This window comes from Nomia melanderi, unplaced genomic scaffold, assembly GCF_051020985.1.
Source record: "Nomia melanderi isolate GNS246 unplaced genomic scaffold, iyNomMela1 scaffold0137, whole genome shotgun sequence".
Taxonomy (NCBI): Eukaryota; Metazoa; Arthropoda; class Insecta; order Hymenoptera; family Halictidae; genus Nomia; species Nomia melanderi.
This window is the reverse complement of record NW_027475252.1, coordinates 18,974-39,787: the sequence shown is the minus strand read 5'-3', so window position 1 is coordinate 39,787 and position 20,814 is coordinate 18,974. Positions and strand designations below refer to the sequence as shown.

General features: G+C 17.1%; 1 protein-coding gene and 6 pseudogenes across 1 annotated transcript; 3 read left to right on the top strand and 4 right to left on the bottom strand.

Moving 5' to 3' along the window:
- The first annotated feature begins 7,349 nt into the window (after positions 1-7,349).
- LOC143175597 (NADH-ubiquinone oxidoreductase chain 1 pseudogene) lies at positions 7,350-10,646 on the top strand (annotated as a pseudogene).
- LOC143175591 (cytochrome b pseudogene) lies at positions 8,343-11,759 on the bottom strand (annotated as a pseudogene).
- Positions 11,760-13,048: 1,289 nt separating this feature from the next.
- Positions 13,049-13,807, top strand: LOC143175596 (NADH-ubiquinone oxidoreductase chain 4 pseudogene; annotated as a pseudogene).
- Positions 13,808-13,959: 152 nt separating this feature from the next.
- LOC143175602 (NADH-ubiquinone oxidoreductase chain 5-like) lies at positions 13,960-16,164 on the top strand (the record flags this gene model as incomplete). The annotated part of the gene is given in 1 exon segment (XM_076374133.1): positions 13,960-16,164. A coding segment is annotated over 1 exon segment (1,062 nt), but the record flags the coding sequence as incomplete, so codon positions are not given.
- Positions 16,165-16,394: 230 nt separating this feature from the next.
- Positions 16,395-17,885, bottom strand: LOC143175601 (ATP synthase subunit a-like; annotated as a pseudogene).
- LOC143175595 (cytochrome c oxidase subunit 2-like) lies at positions 16,395-18,882 on the bottom strand (annotated as a pseudogene).
- On the bottom strand, positions 16,395-20,494 carry LOC143175592 (cytochrome c oxidase subunit 1 pseudogene; annotated as a pseudogene).
- Positions 20,495-20,814: the final 320 nt, after the last annotated feature.

Sequence of the window (20,814 nt, the reverse complement as noted above, 5' to 3'; positions counted from 1 at the left end):
TTATTGGTAGTAAATTTAATAGATTTAATTTTATTTAGGGAGATTGAATTAAATTTAAAGGATTTATTGCAAATATTTTTTTTTAAAATGAATTTTAATTGAAGAATAAAGTTTAATAGATTGAGTTCTTTCAAATAAAAAATTTTAATTGATAGCATCAATAAGTAAAGAAAAAATTTTACCCAATAACGTTTATAAAAAGTGAAAGAATTTTAGTCGGTAGTTTTAATTTTCAGTGAAAAAATTTTATTGGTAGTAAATTTAATAGATTTAATTTTATTTAGGGAGATTGAATTAAATTTAAAGGATTTATTGCAAATATTTTTTTTTAAAATGAATTTTAATTGAAGAATAAAGTTTAATAGATTGAGTTCTTTCAAATAAAAAATTTTAATTGATAGCATCAATAAGTAAAGAAAAAATTTTACCCAATAACGTTTATAAAAAGTGAAAGAATTTTAGTCGGTAGTTTTAATTTTCAGTGAAAAAATTTTATTGGTAGTAAATTTAATAGATTTAATTTTATTTAGGGAGATTGAATTAAATTTAAAGGATTTATTGCAAATATTTTTTTTTAAAATGAATTTTAATTGAAGAATAAAGTTTAATAGATTGAGTTCTTTCAAATAAAAAATTTTAATTGATAGCATCAATAAGTAAAGAAAAAATTTTACCCAATAACGTTTATAAAAAGTGAAAGAATTTTAGTCGGTAGTTTTAATTTTCAGTGAAAAAATTTTATTGGTAGTAAATTTAATAGATTTAATTTTATTTAGGGAGATTGAATTAAATTTAAAGGATTTATTGCAAATATTTTTTTTTAAAATGAATTTTAATTGAAGAATAAAGTTTAATAGATTGAGTTCTTTCAAATAAAAAATTTTAATTGATAGCATCAATAAGTAAAGAAAAAATTTTACCCAATAACGTTTATAAAAAGTGAAAGAATTTTAGTCGGTAGTTTTAATTTTCAGTGAAAAAATTTTATTGGTAGTAAATTTAATAGATTTAATTTTATTTAGGGAGATTGAATTAAATTTAAAGGATTTATTGCAAATATTTTTTTTTAAAATGAATTTTAATTGAAGAATAAAGTTTAATAGATTGAGTTCTTTCAAATAAAAAATTTTAATTGATAGCATCAATAAGTAAAGAAAAAATTTTACCCAATAACGTTTATAAAAAGTGAAAGAATTTTAGTCGGTAGTTTTAATTTTCAGTGAAAAAATTTTATTGGTAGTAAATTTAATAGATTTAATTTTATTTAGGGAGATTGAATTAAATTTAAAGGATTTATTGCAAATATTTTTTTTTAAAATGAATTTTAATTGAAGAATAAAGTTTAATAGATTGAGTTCTTTCAAATAAAAAATTTTAATTGATAGCATCAATAAGTAAAGAAAAAATTTTACCCAATAACGTTTATAAAAAGTGAAAGAATTTTAGTCGGTAGTTTTAATTTTCAGTGAAAAAATTTTATTGGTAGTAAATTTAATAGATTTAATTTTATTTAGGGAGATTGAATTAAATTTAAAGGATTTATTGCAAATATTTTTTTTTAAAATGAATTTTAATTGAAGAATAAAGTTTAATAGATTGAGTTCTTTCAAATAAAAAATTTTAATTGATAGCATCAATAAGTAAAGAAAAAATTTTACCCAATAACGTTTATAAAAAGTGAAAGAATTTTAGTCGGTAGTTTTAATTTTCAGTGAAAAAATTTTATTGGTAGTAAATTTAATAGATTTAATTTTATTTAGGGAGATTGAATTAAATTTAAAGGATTTATTGCAAATATTTTTTTTTAAAATGAATTTTAATTGAAGAATAAAGTTTAATAGATTGAGTTCTTTCAAATAAAAAATTTTAATTGATAGCATCAATAAGTAAAGAAAAAATTTTACCCAATAACGTTTATAAAAAGTGAAAGAATTTTAGTCGGTAGTTTTAATTTTCAGTGAAAAAATTTTATTGGTAGTAAATTTAATAGATTTAATTTTATTTAGGGAGATTGAATTAAATTTAAAGGATTTATTGCAAATATTTTTTTTTAAAATGAATTTTAATTGAAGAATAAAGTTTAATAGATTGAGTTCTTTCAAATAAAAAATTTTAATTGATAGCATCAATAAGTAAAGAAAAAATTTTACCCAATAACGTTTATAAAAAGTGAAAGAATTTTAGTCGGTAGTTTTAATTTTCAGTGAAAAAATTTTATTGGTAGTAAATTTAATAGATTTAATTTTATTTAGGGAGATTGAATTAAATTTAAAGGATTTATTGCAAATATTTTTTTTTAAAATGAATTTTAATTGAAGAATAAAGTTTAATAGATTGAGTTCTTTCAAATAAAAAATTTTAATTGATAGCATCAATAAGTAAAGAAAAAATTTTACCCAATAACGTTTATAAAAAGTGAAAGAATTTTAGTCGGTAGTTTTAATTTTCAGTGAAAAAATTTTATTGGTAGTAAATTTAATAGATTTAATTTTATTTAGGGAGATTGAATTAAATTTAAAGGATTTATTGCAAATATTTTTTTTTAAAATGAATTTTAATTGAAGAATAAAGTTTAATAGATTGAGTTCTTTCAAATAAAAAATTTTAATTGATAGCATCAATAAGTAAAGAAAAAATTTTACCCAATAACGTTTATAAAAAGTGAAAGAATTTTAGTCGGTAGTTTTAATTTTCAGTGAAAAAATTTTATTGGTAGTAAATTTAATAGATTTAATTTTATTTAGGGAGATTGAATTAAATTTAAAGGATTTATTGCAAATATTTTTTTTTAAAATGAATTTTAATTGAAGAATAAAGTTTAATAGATTGAGTTCTTTCAAATAAAAAATTTTAATTGATAGCATCAATAAGTAAAGAAAAAATTTTACCCAATAACGTTTATAAAAAGTGAAAGAATTTTAGTCGGTAGTTTTAATTTTCAGTGAAAAAATTTTATTGGTAGTAAATTTAATAGATTTAATTTTATTTAGGGAGATTGAATTAAATTTAAAGGATTTATTGCAAATATTTTTTTTTAAAATGAATTTTAATTGAAGAATAAAGTTTAATAGATTGAGTTCTTTCAAATAAAAAATTTTAATTGATAGCATCAATAAGTAAAGAAAAAATTTTACCCAATAACGTTTATAAAAAGTGAAAGAATTTTAGTCGGTAGTTTTAATTTTCAGTGAAAAAATTTTATTGGTAGTAAATTTAATAGATTTAATTTTATTTAGGGAGATTGAATTAAATTTAAAGGATTTATTGCAAATATTTTTTTTTAAAATGAATTTTAATTGAAGAATAAAGTTTAATAGATTGAGTTCTTTCAAATAAAAAATTTTAATTGATAGCATCAATAAGTAAAGAAAAAATTTTACCCAATAACGTTTATAAAAAGTGAAAGAATTTTAGTCGGTAGTTTTAATTTTCAGTGAAAAAATTTTATTGGTAGTAAATTTAATAGATTTAATTTTATTTAGGGAGATTGAATTAAATTTAAAGGATTTATTGCAAATATTTTTTTTTAAAATGAATTTTAATTGAAGAATAAAGTTTAATAGATTGAGTTCTTTCAAATAAAAAATTTTAATTGATAGCATCAATAAGTAAAGAAAAAATTTTACCCAATAACGTTTATAAAAAGTGAAAGAATTTTAGTCGGTAGTTTTAATTTTCAGTGAAAAAATTTTATTGGTAGTAAATTTAATAGATTTAATTTTATTTAGGGAGATTGAATTAAATTTAAAGGATTTATTGCAAATATTTTTTTTTAAAATGAATTTTAATTGAAGAATAAAGTTTAATAGATTGAGTTCTTTCAAATAAAAAATTTTAATTGATAGCATCAATAAGTAAAGAAAAAATTTTACCCAATAACGTTTATAAAAAGTGAAAGAATTTTAGTCGGTAGTTTTAATTTTCAGTGAAAAAATTTTATTGGTAGTAAATTTAATAGATTTAATTTTATTTAGGGAGATTGAATTAAATTTAAAGGATTTATTGCAAATATTTTTTTTTAAAATGAATTTTAATTGAAGAATAAAGTTTAATAGATTGAGTTCTTTCAAATAAAAAATTTTAATTGATAGCATCAATAAGTAAAGAAAAAATTTTACCCAATAACGTTTATAAAAAGTGAAAGAATTTTAGTCGGTAGTTTTAATTTTCAGTGAAAAAATTTTATTGGTAGTAAATTTAATAGATTTAATTTTATTTAGGGAGATTGAATTAAATTTAAAGGATTTATTGCAAATATTTTTTTTTAAAATGAATTTTAATTGAAGAATAAAGTTTAATAGATTGAGTTCTTTCAAATAAAAAATTTTAATTGATAGCATCAATAAGTAAAGAAAAAATTTTACCCAATAACGTTTATAAAAAGTGAAAGAATTTTAGTCGGTAGTTTTAATTTTCAGTGAAAAAATTTTATTGGTAGTAAATTTAATAGATTTAATTTTATTTAGGGAGATTGAATTAAATTTAAAGGATTTATTGCAAATATTTTTTTTTAAAATGAATTTTAATTGAAGAATAAAGTTTAATAGATTGAGTTCTTTCAAATAAAAAATTTTAATTGATAGCATCAATAAGTAAAGAAAAAATTTTACCCAATAACGTTTATAAAAAGTGAAAGAATTTTAGTCGGTAGTTTTAATTTTCAGTGAAAAAATTTTATTGGTAGTAAATTTAATAGATTTAATTTTATTTAGGGAGATTGAATTAAATTTAAAGGATTTATTGCAAATATTTTTTTTTAAAATGAATTTTAATTGAAGAATAAAGTTTAATAGATTGAGTTCTTTCAAATAAAAAATTTTAATTGATAGCATCAATAAGTAAAGAAAAAATTTTACCCAATAACGTTTATAAAAAGTGAAAGAATTTTAGTCGGTAGTTTTAATTTTCAGTGAAAAAATTTTATTGGTAGTAAATTTAATAGATTTAATTTTATTTAGGGAGATTGAATTAAATTTAAAGGATTTATTGCAAATATTTTTTTTTAAAATGAATTTTAATTGAAGAATAAAGTTTAATAGATTGAGTTCTTTCAAATAAAAAATTTTAATTGATAGCATCAATAAGTAAAGAAAAAATTTTACCCAATAACGTTTATAAAAAGTGAAAGAATTTTAGTCGGTAGTTTTAATTTTCAGTGAAAAAATTTTATTGGTAGTAAATTTAATAGATTTAATTTTATTTAGGGAGATTGAATTAAATTTAAAGGATTTATTGCAAATATTTTTTTTTAAAATGAATTTTAATTGAAGAATAAAGTTTAATAGATTGAGTTCTTTCAAATAAAAAATTTTAATTGATAGCATCAATAAGTAAAGAAAAAATTTTACCCAATAACGTTTATAAAAAGTGAAAGAATTTTAGTCGGTAGTTTTAATTTTCAGTGAAAAAATTTTATTGGTAGTAAATTTAATAGATTTAATTTTATTTAGGGAGATTGAATTAAATTTAAAGGATTTATTGCAAATATTTTTTTTTAAAATGAATTTTAATTGAAGAATAAAGTTTAATAGATTGAGTTCTTTCAAATAAAAAATTTTAATTGATAGCATCAATAAGTAAAGAAAAAATTTTACCCAATAACGTTTATAAAAAGTGAAAGAATTTTAGTCGGTAGTTTTAATTTTCAGTGAAAAAATTTTATTGGTAGTAAATTTAATAGATTTAATTTTATTTAGGGAGATTGAATTAAATTTAAAGGATTTATTGCAAATATTTTTTTTTAAAATGAATTTTAATTGAAGAATAAAGTTTAATAGATTGAGTTCTTTCAAATAAAAAATTTTAATTGATAGCATCAATAAGTAAAGAAAAAATTTTACCCAATAACGTTTATAAAAAGTGAAAGAATTTTAGTCGGTAGTTTTAATTTTCAGTGAAAAAATTTTATTGGTAGTAAATTTAATAGATTTAATTTTATTTAGGGAGATTGAATTAAATTTAAAGGATTTATTGCAAATATTTTTTTTTAAAATGAATTTTAATTGAAGAATAAAGTTTAATAGATTGAGTTCTTTCAAATAAAAAATTTTAATTGATAGCATCAATAAGTAAAGAAAAAATTTTACCCAATAACGTTTATAAAAAGTGAAAGAATTTTAGTCGGTAGTTTTAATTTTCAGTGAAAAAATTTTATTGGTAGTAAATTTAATAGATTTAATTTTATTTAGGGAGATTGAATTAAATTTAAAGGATTTATTGCAAATATTTTTTTTTAAAATGAATTTTAATTGAAGAATAAAGTTTAATAGATTGAGTTCTTTCAAATAAAAAATTTTAATTGATAGCATCAATAAGTAAAGAAAAAATTTTACCCAATAACGTTTATAAAAAGTGAAAGAATTTTAGTCGGTAGTTTTAATTTTCAGTGAAAAAATTTTATTGGTAGTAAATTTAATAGATTTAATTTTATTTAGGGAGATTGAATTAAATTTAAAGGATTTATTGCAAATATTTTTTTTTAAAATGAATTTTAATTGAAGAATAAAGTTTAATAGATTGAGTTCTTTCAAATAAAAAATTTTAATTGATAGCATCAATAAGTAAAGAAAAAATTTTACCCAATAACGTTTATAAAAAGTGAAAGAATTTTAGTCGGTAGTTTTAATTTTCAGTGAAAAAATTTTATTGGTAGTAAATTTAATAGATTTAATTTTATTTAGGGAGATTGAATTAAATTTAAAGGATTTATTGCAAATATTTTTTTTTAAAATGAATTTTAATTGAAGAATAAAGTTTAATAGATTGAGTTCTTTCAAATAAAAAATTTTAATTGATAGCATCAATAAGTAAAGAAAAAATTTTACCCAATAACGTTTATAAAAAGTGAAAGAATTTTAGTCGGTAGTTTTAATTTTCAGTGAAAAAATTTTATTGGTAGTAAATTTAATAGATTTAATTTTATTTAGGGAGATTGAATTAAATTTAAAGGATTTATTGCAAATATTTTTTTTTAAAATGAATTTTAATTGAAGAATAAAGTTTTTGATTTTTGAATTATAATTAATTATTTAATTTAATTTATTATATAAAATTTTTATTTATTAGAATTTTAATAATTTTAATAATTTTATTTAGAAATTAATTTTTTTTTATTAATTAATGTTATAATTAGGAATTTAATTTAAATAAAGGATGAATAAGTGCCAGCATCTGCGGTTAAACTTTATTTATAAATTAATTTAATTAAATTTAAAATAATTTGTTTATGTAATTAATTTTTATTAAGTTTTATTAGTGAAATATATATAAATTTAATTAATTTAATTTTTATTAATATTATTTTTATTAAATATTTAAATTAAACTAGGATTAGATACCCTACTATAGATATGAAAGTTGTAATTTAACAATTAAATGTTGATCATTAAAATTAAAAAATTTGGCGGTTAAATATCTTTAAATTAGAGGAATTTGTAGATTAATTTGATAGTCCACGTTAAGATATACTAAAAAATTGGTTATGTATTGTCGTTTATTAAGATTATAGATTTAAATTTTATAATTAAAAAATATTTTTAACAATATAAGAATTCAGATCAAAATGTATTTTTTTTTAGGTTTATATGAATTACATTAAATTAAATTTTTGAATTTAAAATTTTAATATTTTAATAAAATTGGATTTAAAAGTAAATTAAATAAAATTTTATTATTTGAAATATTTTTTATTTAATGTACAAATCGCCCGTCAATTTCAATAGTATTGAAATAAGTCGTAACAAAGTTAGTGTATTGGAAAATGTACTTTTTTAAAATTTTAGTTTAATAAAAATTTTTTATTTACAATAAAAAGATTAATTTTTATAATTTAAAATTTTATTAAATATTATATATATATATATATTAAATTTGTTATATTTATTTTTTAAAGAAAATAATTTAATTTTATATTCTTTTAGTAAAATTTTTGAATAAATTTATTTTTTATTAAATAGTATTGTGAAAGAAATATTTTAATTTTATAAAAATAAAATTTATTTTTGTACCTTTTGTATCAGGGTTATTTAATTTATATATATAGATTTATAAATCTCGAAAATAAAATGATCTAAATAAATATAATTTTATATGTAGTAAAATGTTTATTAATATTTATTTAGAAATGAAATTTTATTCAAATTTTAGATATCTAGTTATTTTAGAATTGAATTTAATTCATATATTTAAGTTAATTTTTATTATTTTTATTATATTAATATATATATATATATATATAATTAAAAATTTATTAAATATAAAAAATTTATGGGATAATCTATAAATTTATTTATAATTATAAAATTTAGATTTTTATAAATTTATAAACATGAAATTTGTTATTGATATAGAAAATTTTATAATTTATTTTTATCTATTATTAATTTAATTTTATTAATATATTTTTTATAAAATAATATTTTAGAATTAATTGAAATTATTTATAATGATTAAATTAGTAATTGAATTTATTTATGAATAAAATATATTATAATATATAATATATATATATATATTTAAAGAATTCGGCAAAATTTATATTCAAATGTTTAACAAAAACATTTCTTTTTGATTATTATTTTAAGGTAAGCTCTACTCAATGAATTTAATTTTAAATAGTTGCAGTATTTATAACTGTGCAAAGGTAGCATAATAATTTGGCTTTTAATTAAGGTCTTGTATAAATGAGTTAATGAAATATAAACTGTTTCAAGTATAAATTATGAATTTAAATTTTAAGTAAAAATGCTTAATTTTTTTTAAGGGACGAGAAGACCCTATAGAATTTTATAATTTAATTTATTAAATATTATTTAAAGTTTAATTTTAATTTAATTAATTTATTATTTAATTGGGAGGATGTTTAAATTTAATAAACTTTAAAATATTTTAATCAATAATTATTGTAAAATTTTTGAGATTTTTGTAAAATTATTAGAAAAAAATTACCTTAGGGATAACAGCATAATATTTTTGGGAAGATCGTATTTATAAAAATGTTTATGACCTCGATGTTGAATTAAAATTAAATTTAAATGAAGACATTTAAATATTAAGTCTGTTCGACTTTTTAAATTTTACATGATTTGAGTTCAGATCGGCGTAAGCCAGATCAGTTTCTATCTTTAAATTAATTTTAAATTTTTGTACGAAAGGACTAAGTTTAAATAAATATTATTTTTTGGTTAATTTAAATTTATTAATAATTATCTTGGCAGAAAAGTGTTATAAATTTAGAATTTATGAATATTATAAGAATAAGTATTATAATAGATAATAATTTTATTTGAATTTAGAATAATTATTTTAGATTTTTTTATATTTATAATTTTATTAATTTTTAATTTAATTAGAATAGCTTTTTTGACATTATTTGAACGTAAATTATTAAGTTTAGTTCAATTTCGGGTTGGGCCAAATAAAGTTGGATTTTTAGGATTTTTGCAACCTTTTAGAGATGCAATTAAATTATTAAGTAAAGAATTATTTTTAGTTATAAAAAGAAAGTTTTTGATTTATAGATTTATACCTATTTTAATATTTTTATTTTCTATATTAATTTGATTTATTTATCCAATAAGTTGTTATATGATTTTTTTTGATTATGGTATTTTATTTATGTTAATAATTATTGGGTTAAATGTTTATCCTGTAATATTTAGAGGTTGAATTTCTAATTCAAATTATTCAATGTTAGGTTCTATTCGATCTATTGCTCAATCAGTTTCTTATGAAGTTAGTTTATTTTTAATTTTATTTTCTTTAATTTTATTAATTGAAGATTTTTCATTATATAATTTTTTAAAGTATCAATTATATATATATATATTTATATATATATTTCCTATTTATTTAATGTTTTTAATTAGTATATTAGTTGAATTAAATCGTTCACCTTTTGATTTAATTGAAGGTGAATCTGAATTAGTTTCAGGATTTAATATTGAATATTTTAGAGGTACATTTACATTAATTTTTATGTCTGAATATTTAAGAATTGTTTTTGTTAGAGTAATTATAGTATTGATTTTTTTTGGTGTAGATTTTGTAAGATGAAATTTTGCGTTATTTGTTGATATTCATTTTTTTTTCATTATTTTAATACGTTCAATTTGTCCACGAATTCGATATGATCAATTAATAGATTTATGTTGAAAAAAGTTTTTATTAATTTCTTTATATTATATTTTGTTAAATTTTATATTTAAGGAATTTTTATTAATAATTATTTTTTAAAGTTAATAGATTTATTTAAAATCTATATTATATTTTCAAAATATATGCTTATTTCAAGCTCATTAACTTAGTTATGATAAATAAGTTTATCTCAAAAATAATTTAAAATTGGGGAGGTAAAAAAATAAGAAAAATAGATAATTGAAAATAATTGTGTTAATTGAATATATGGATATTCAATTAATTGTTTACCTAGTCATGTTAGTATAATAAATGATATAATGAATAACCAAAAATTTATTTTATTTAAATAATAATATTTGCATGAATTTATATTATTTTTATTTGATATTGTTAATATAATTAAAATTAAAATTGATAATATTAAAAAAATTACACCTCCTAATTTATTTGGAATGGATCGAAGAATAGCATATGCAAATAAGAAGTATCATTCAGGTTTAATATGTTCAGGAGTAATTATTGGGTTTGCAAGAATAAAATTGTCAGGGTCACTTAGTATGTAAGGAAATTTTATTGTGATTAAAAAAAAAATTGTTAAAATAATTATGTAACCAAATAAATCTTTAATAATAAAATAAGGGTTGAAAGATAATATATAAAGTTTTCTTGTTAATCCTATAGAGTTATGAGAAAATCTTAAATGTAAAAAAAATAAATGTAGAATTACTAGTAGTAAAATAATTATTGGTAAAATAAAATGAAAAGAATAGAATCGATTTAAAGTAGCGTTATTAATTGAAAATCCACCTCAAATTCATTGAACTAATATTTGTCCTAAATATGGGATAGCTGATAATAAATTAGTAATTACAGTTGCTCCTCAAAAAGATATTTGTCCTCAAGGTAATACATATCCTAAAAATGCTGTTGCTATTGATAGTAGTAAAATAATAATTCCAATTAATCATACTTTTGTAAGTGTGAATGAAAAATAGTAGATTCCTCGGGCGATATGTAAAAATATTGATATAAAAAAGAATGAGGCCCCATTTATATGAGTTAATCGTATAAATCACCCAAGATTAATATTTTTTATAATATGAATAGTTCTATTAAAGGCTAGATTTATATTTGGACAATAATGAAAAGATAAAAATAATCCAGAAATAATTTGAATTATTAAGAATAATCCTAAAATTGACCCTAAATTTCATAAGTAGTTAATACTTATTGGAGTTGGTAGATTAATTAGTGATAAATTAAGTATTTTTATTAATGGATTAATATTTATAAATTTATAAAAAATTTTATTCTTCATAGATTAATTTTTTATTTTTCGTAATGATTGATTTGTTTTATTAGTCATAGAAATTTTTATTGTTAAAATTAAAATTAATAGTAATAATCTTATTAAATAAAAAATAATTAAAGTATATGGATATTCATAAATTTTGTAAATATTAACATTTTCATTAGTTGAATTAATAATTATTTTTTTATTTTTGCATAAAAGTAAAGTTAAAGAAAATAAAAATAAAAATATAAAATTTATGAAAAGAAAATATTTATCTATTTTATTTTTTTTAGAAATAAATGAATTATTTATTATTCTAACAAAGTATATAAATATAATTAGTATACTTCTAATAATTGTAATAAAAATTATTATTAAATATAAAGATTTTTTTGGTATGAAAATGTAGTTAATTATTATTAAAGTTATTGTATAATAAATTAATGTTATTATAAAATTTATAGGAGGTAAATTATTTTTTGAGATATTATATAATTTTATTCATAATAATATAATGATTTTTAAAATGATAATTTTTACAAATAGTTCAATTAGCTATAAGAAATAAATTTCTGATTTTAATTTACAAAATTAATATTTTTATATTTAAATTATATAGCTTATTGAATTTATCAAAAAATAGTTTTAAAGAAAATTTTAATTTTGGAGATTAAAGATATTATTTTTAAATAATTTTTTTGAAATTTATTGAATAAATTTATTTTATAAATTAATTTTTTTAGAAGTTTTTAGGGAATTTAATTATATATTATTATTATTTGTTATAATTTTATTAATAATATTAAGATTTAAGAGATTTTTATTAATTTTAATTTGTTTAGAGTTTCTATTAATTTTAATTTTACATTTAATTTTAATATTGTCAGATTTAGATTTAAATGATTGATTGTTTTTAGTTATTTTAATTATAGGTGTTTGTGAAAGTTTAATTGGGCTAGGTTTAATAATTAGAATAATTTTTTTATTTGGGAATCAAAGTGTTAAAGTATTAAATTTAATATGATAATTTATGTAATTTTTATAATAATCTTATTAATTTTTTTTAATAGTAAGTATTTATTAGGAATATTAATATTATTATTTTGTATAATTCCATTTCTTTGTTTTAATCAATTTGTAGAAAATGGGATAATTAATGAAATATTAGGAATAAATTTATATTCTTATATATTATTATCATTAACATTTTTAATTTTTGGGTTAATTTTTATTTTTTTTGATGTTAAAAATAATGATTTTTTTTATTTTAAAATATTAATATTGACATTATTAATTTCTTTAATTTTTGTTTTTACTTCAATAAATTTATTAATATTTTATTTTATATTTGAAATTAGGTTAGTTCTTATATTTTTTATTATTATAAAATGAGGGTTAGGTGAAATACGAGAGTTAGCTTCATTTTATTTATTATTTTATACAATATTTTTTTCTTTACCTTTTTTAATTTTTATTTTAGATTTATATTATTTTTATAATATTTTAATGATGTATTACTTTGAAATATTAAAAATTAAATATTTAAATATGTTTATATTTTTATTTTTTATGTTTACATTTTTTGTTAAGATTCCTATATTTATATTCCATTCTTGATTATTGAAAGCTCATGTTGAGGCCCCTGTTATTGGGTCAATAATTTTAGCAGGAATTTTATTAAAATTAGGAATTTATGGTTTAATTCGTTTTATATTAATATTTATAAAAAATTTTATTGAATTTAATGAAATTATTATATATTTTAGAATTTTTGGGTCAATATTAATTAGTATTTTATGTATACGTCAAATTGATATAAAAATTTTAGTGGCTTATTCTTCAGTTGTTCATATAGGATTAACATTAAGAGGGATAATAACATTAATAAATAGTGGGGTTAAAGGTAGTTATATAATAATAATTTCTCATGGTTTATGTTCATCAGGGTTATTTTTTTTAGTAAATTTATGTTATTTATTAAGAAATAGACGATTAATATTAATAAATAAAGGACTAATAAATTTATATCCTAGAATATCTTTAATATGATTTTTATTATGTACTTCAAATTTATCTGCCCCATTATCATTAAATTTAATTAGTGAAATTTTTTTAATTATAAGTTTAGTTAATTGAAATTTTTTAAATTTATTTATTTTAATAATTTTAATATTTTTTAGATTTTTTTATTCACTAAATTTATTTAGATATACTCAACATGGTGAATTTAATTTTTGTAAAATTAATAAATATAGGTTAATAGATTATTTAATTGTTTTATCTCATTGAATTCCTTTAAATTTATTTATTTTTAATTTATCAATATTTTTATAATTTGATTAATTAAATTTAAGTAGTTTAAAAAAAAATATTGAATTGTGATTTCAAAGATGTAATTGATTACTTTAAATTATTATTATAAAATTTATAGTTTATTTTTTATTTATATTTTTTTCTTCTTTTTTTTTTTTTTTTTTGGATTTTATTTATATTTATTTAAAATTATTTATTTCATAGAATGAGTAATTATTGAAATAAATTCTATAAAATTTAGATTTGTTATTTATATTGATTTTATATCTATAATATATTTAAGTACAGTTATTTTAATTACTGGAATTGTTATATTATATAGTATTGAATATATAGAAAATGATTTGTATATTGAACGTTTTAAATTATTAGTTTTTATTTTTATGATTTCTATATGTTTTATAATTTTGAGACCAAGAATAATTGGTATTATTTTAGGGTGAGATGGGTTAGGATTAATTTCTTATTGTTTAGTAATTTATTATCAAAATAAAAATTCTTATAATTCTGGTATATTAACTGTTTGTTGTAATCGATTAGGAGATGTAGCTTTAATTTTAATTATTTGTATATTGTCATTTTTTGGTTCTTGAAATATTTTTTTTTATCAAGATTTTAAATTAATTTCATTATTTATGTTAATTATGATATTAACGAAAAGTGCACAGTTTCCATTTTCTTTTTGATTACCTGCAGCTATAACTGCACCAACACCTGTTTCTTCATTGGTTCATTCATCAACTTTAGTAACTGCAGGTGTTTATTTATTGATTCGGTATAATAAAATATTTATAGATTTAAATTTTATGAATATTTTAATATTATTAATTTTTAGTTTTACAATATTTATATCTGGTTTAATAGCAAATTTTGAAATAAATTTTAAGAAAGTTATTGCTTTATCAACTTTAAGTCAGTTAAGTTTTATAATAAGTATTTTATTATTAGGAAATGTTGATTTAGGATTTTTTCATTTAATTTGTCATGCTTTATTTAAATCTACAATATTTTTAAGTGTTGGAAGTTTTATTCATATGAATTTGGGTATTCAAGATTTACGTTTTTTTAGAGGTAATTTTTATATTAATCCTTTAAAGAGATTTATATTTATTTTATCAATTTTAAATTTATGTGGATTTCCTTTTATTACTGGGTTTTTTTCTAAAGATTTAATTATAGAAATATTTTATAATTTTAATTTAATTATTTTAATTATAATAATTTTGTATATTTCAATTGTATTAACAGTAAGTTATAGTATTCGTTTATTAAATTGAGTATTAATTTATTATATTAATTATTTTAGATATTTATATGTAAATGAAAGAAGATCAAAATATATAAATTATTCATTTATTTTAATAGGAGGTTTTAGTATTTTTTATGGTAAATATTTTTATAATATATTTATTTATGAAAATTTTAAAATAACATTAAATGATAAATATGTATTATTATTAATATATTTTTTATCTTTAATGTTTTATTTTGAATTTAAAAGTTTAATTTTTTTAAAAAAGAGAGTTTTTGTTAAAATATCAAATTTTATTTTAAGTATATTTTATTCAGAATATTTATTAAAAATTTTTTATGTTTGATTTATTAATAAGATATTTAATTTTGAAATTATGTTTGATAAATCTGTAGATAAGGTTTTTATAATGAATTTAAAGTTTTTGATAAATTTTATAATTAAAAATAATGTTTTAATAAAAATTTATAAAGAAAATGTTGGTGTTGTAAATATATTATTTTATTATTTTATTATTTTTATGTTTTTTTTATTTATATAAATTTTATTGTATTTAAATAGCTTAATTAAGAGTATTATATTGAAAATATAATTGTAATTGTAAAATTTTTAAATATTTATAAATTTTTAAGTAAAATTTTTTTTATACTGAAAATATAATGTTTTTAATAAACTATATAAATTTAGAAATATAAATGATTTATTTTCATTTAAGAATGAATTAGAAGTTCATGAGTTTTATTTCATTAATTGGAATATTTTGTATTCATTTAAATTATTAACATTAATTTACCTCTATTTTGGTTTCAATTAATTAAGATATATTTAAAAATTATTTTAAATTGCAATTTTAATGTTATATTTAAATTTATTAACTAATATCCTAATTTTTTATTTATGTATATATATATATATATAGGAATAAATTTATCCAATAATTAAGTCGAAATTAATTTGTATTATTTTACTTTATATATAGTTGTATAATTTAAATTCATGTTAAATAATTATATGTCCATTCGTATCACAAACTTATAAAGAGGATTAAAATAAATACTAAAAAAATAAATATTCTTAATTTTTGTAAGCTATTTAATGAATTAATAATAGGTAAAATTAAAATAATTTCTATATCAAAAATTAAAAATATTAAAGTAATTAAAAAAAATTGAATAGAAAATGGTAATTGTGGAGGTGTTAATTGATCAAATCCGCATTCAAATGGTTTTATTTTTTCTCGGTCTTTATCATTTTTTAATGATAAAAATTTATTAATAGACAAAATTAGTAATGGAATTAAAATTAAAAATATTACAATAATTAATATTGAAAGTATTATATAAATTAAGTTTTATTTAAATTTTTTAATTGGAAATTAAATGTAGTTTTGTTATACTATTTATATAATTTAATATATTCATCAATAAATTAAAATGTATAAAATTAATCAAATTATATCAACAAAATGTCAATATCATGATGCTAAATCAAAATTTAAATGATGAATTATTGAAAAATGATTTTTTTTTAATCGTAAAGAGCAAATAATTAAGAATATAGTTCCAATAATTACATGAATTCCATGAAATCCTGTAGCTATGAAAAAGATTGACCCAAAAATTCTATCATTAAATGTAAAATTAGATTCTAGATATTCAATATATTGAAGTATTGAAAAATATATTCCTAAATAGATTGTTATATTTAATAATTTTAATGATTTTTTATAGTTATTTTTAATTAAATTATGTCTTCATGTGATTGTTATTCCTGAATAAATTAAAATAATTGAGTTTAGTAATGGAATGTCATATGGATTAAATATATTAATTATTTTTGGAGGTCATAAATTTCCAATTTCTATTGAAGGTGAAATTGATGAATGTAAAAAAGTTCAAAAAAATGAAATAAAGAAAAATAATTCAGAAATAATAAATAGAATTATTCTAAATTTAATTATATTTATAATATTTAAGGTATGAAATCCTTGAAATGTTCTTTCTCGAATTAGATCTCGTCATCATTGGTATGATGTTAATATTAATGTAAATAAATTTAATAAATTAAGAAGAGAAAAATTTAAGTTAAATCTAATGATATTATTAAATAATAAATTTATTAGATTAAATGATAAAATTAATGGTCAAGGTCTATTTGTTGTTATATGAAATGGATTATTTTTTGAATTTATAATTGTATTAATTTTCATAAATTTAATTAGTTTGTTTCATTAAAATAAAGTAATGATAAAATTGTAAATACATATGATTGAATGAATGCTACAGAAATTTCTAAAATTATTAATAAATTTTGAATAATAATTATTATTGGAATGAATTTAATTGATAAATTTGTTATTGAGGAACCTAATAAAGATAGAAGTAAGTGACCAGCTAATATATTTGCTGATAGTCGAATTGCTAAAGTTCATGGTCGAATAAAGTTTCTGATTGATTCAATTATTACTATAAATCTTATTAATATAGAAGGTGTATTTATAGGTACAAGATGAATTAATATATGTTTTGTATTTTTAATTCAACCAAATATTATAAATCTAATTCATAATCTTAAAGATAAACTTAAATTAATTCTTATATGTCTTGTTGGTGTAAATACGTAAGGTATTAAACTAATTAAATTTATATTTATAATTAAATAGAATAATCTTAAAAATATAATTAAATTATAATGGTTAATTTTTTTTGTTAAAATTTTAAATTCATTTAAGATAAAGTTTATTAATATAATTCATTTAAAATTAAATCGTGAGGGGATAAATCAATAAGATCAATTAAAAATTAAAATAGGTCAAATTATAATGATTCAATTTAGAGAATAATTATTAGATGTTGAAGGATCAAAGATTGAGAATATATTTGTTATCATAATATTTTTGAATAATTATTATCATTTTTTTTTGAAGTTTATTTTTTTTTGAGTTATTTTACTTTTGTAAATAAAATTATTTATTATGAAATGAATTAATATTGTGATGATTGTAAATAAAATAATAATAAAAATTAAAATTAAAGTTCATTTTATAGGTCTTATTTGAGGAATAAAAGAATTTTTAATTATCATTAAGAATATTTTTTTATTATATTTAACTTAAAAGGTTAATTCTTTATTTTTAAGATACTTAATGGATAAAAAAATATTTTTATAAAATAATTTTAAATTGACAATTTAATGTTATTTAATTTAACTAATTCTTTTTAATTTATAAGTTTAATTTATTAATTCAATTAGTAAAGTTTTTTAAATTTGTTCTTTCAATGGTAATTGGTATAAATGAATGGTAAGCTCCACAAATTTCTGAACATTGTCCAAAATATAATCCTGGTCGTAATGAAATTAATGATATTTGATTAATTCGTCCTGGAGTTGCATCTATTTTAATTCCTATTGAAGGAACTGTTCATGAATGAATAACATCTATTGATGTTGTTAATATACGAATTGGAGTATTAAATGGAATGATTAATCGATTATCTACATCTAGTAACCGAAATGAGTTTAATTCTAATAGATTAATTATATATGAATCAATTGAATTATTATTAAATTCTGGATATTCGTAAGATCAGTATCATTGATGTCCAATTGATTTAATTGAAAAAAAAGTTGGATTTCATAATTCATCAATAAAGTAAAGTATTTTTAATGATGGGATAGAAATAATTAATAGTATAATTATTGGAATGATAGTTCAAATTATTTCTAAGTTATGATTTTTAATAAATTTTAAATTAATGAATTTATTTTCTATAATTATAAAATTTATATAAATAATAGATATAGTAATTATTATTAAAATAATTATTGTAAAATTATAAAAATAAATTAGATTATCTATTAATGGTGAATTTGGGTCTGGGAATGAATATATATTTCAATGAGCAATTTTTAATAAAAATTTACATTTTATTTATGGTGTTTAAAACCATTGCACTTAAATCTGCCATATTAAATTAATTTTTTAAAAGAATTATAGGTAATTCATTAAAACAATGTTCTGAAGGGGATAAATTAATTCATTCTAATGATGAAAAGACATATTTTAATAGAATTAATCGTTGTTTAATTAAACTTTCAAGTATAATAAAAATGAAAAAAATTAATCTATTAAATGAAATTAATGATCCAATTGAAGAAATTAAATTTCAACAATAATATGCATCTGGGTAATCAGAGTATCGTCGTGGTATTCTTATTAATCCTAGAAAATGTTGAGGGAAAAATGTTAAATTTACTCCAATAAATATTATAAAAAAATGAATATTTAATAATTTTTTATTTAATGTTAATATAGTAAAATTTGGATATCAATGAATAATTCTTGAAAAAATTGCAAAGACAGCTCCTATTGATAGAACGTAATGAAAGTGACCAATAACATAGTATGTGTCATGAAGAATAATATCAATTGATGAATTAGATAATATAATTCCTGATAATCCACCAATTGTAAATAATGAGATAAATCCTAAAGATCATAAAATTGATGGGTTTAAGAAAATTTTAGTTCTATAGAATGTTGATAATCATCTGAATACTTTAATTCCTGTTGGTACGGCAATTACTATAGTTGCGGCAGTAAAATATGCTCGAGTATCAACATCTAATCCTACAGTAAATATATGATGTGCTCATACGATAAATCCTAAAAATCCAATACCTAGTATAGCATAAATTATTCTTAAATTTCCAAATGTTTCTTTTTTTCCTCTTTCATTTATAATAATTTGTGAAATTAATCCAAATCCAGGTAAAATTAAAATATAAACTTCAGGGTGTCCAAAAAATCAAAATAAATGTTGGTAAAGAATTGGATCTCCTCCTCCTGATGGTTCAAAAAATGATGTATTTAAATTTCGATCAGTTAATAATATTGTGATAGCTCCAGCTAATACAGGTAAAGATAAAAGTAATAAAATTGCTGTAATAATAATTGATCAAGGAAATAATGAAATTTGATTATAATTTAATGAAATATTTTTTGAATAATAAATTGTTGTAATAAAATTTATTGCTCCTAGAATTGATGATATTCCTGCAATGTGAAGTGAAATAATTCCATAATCAACTGATATTGATGAGTGAAATGTACTTAATGATAATGGTGGATAAACTGTTCAACCTGTTCCTATTCCGGATCCAGAAATTCTTCTAATAATTAGTAATAAAATTGATGGGATTAATAATCAAAAACTTAAATTATTTATACGTGGAAATGCTATATCTGGTGTTCCTAATATTAAAGGAATTAACCAATTTCCAAATCCTCCAACTATAAATGGTATAACTATAAAAAAAATTATTAAAAATGCATGAGCTGTAACAATAGTATTATAAAGTTGATCATTATTAATTCATGATCCTGGTGTACTTAGTTCTATTCGAATAATTATTCTTATTGATGATCCAAGTATACCTGATCATATTGCAAAAATAAAGTATAATATTCCAATGTATTTATGGTTTGTTGAATAAAATCATTTTGATATGTTAAATATAAAAATTTAAATTTTTAAGATTGATAAAATTATATATATATATATTAATCTTTGAAGGATTAAAGTTTATTAATTAACTTACAATCTTTTTGAAAAATATCATGCCTGAAATTAAGGGATAAATTGTAAATTTATTTATGAATAGATAATTCTGATATTATAAATTAATAAAATTTTATAATTTAAATAAAAATATTAAATTGCAAATTTAAATATATTATGTAAATAATTAAAATTTTAGTAAAAAAAATATATTAGTGAGAAAAAAATAAATAAATAAAATATTTTATTATAAATAA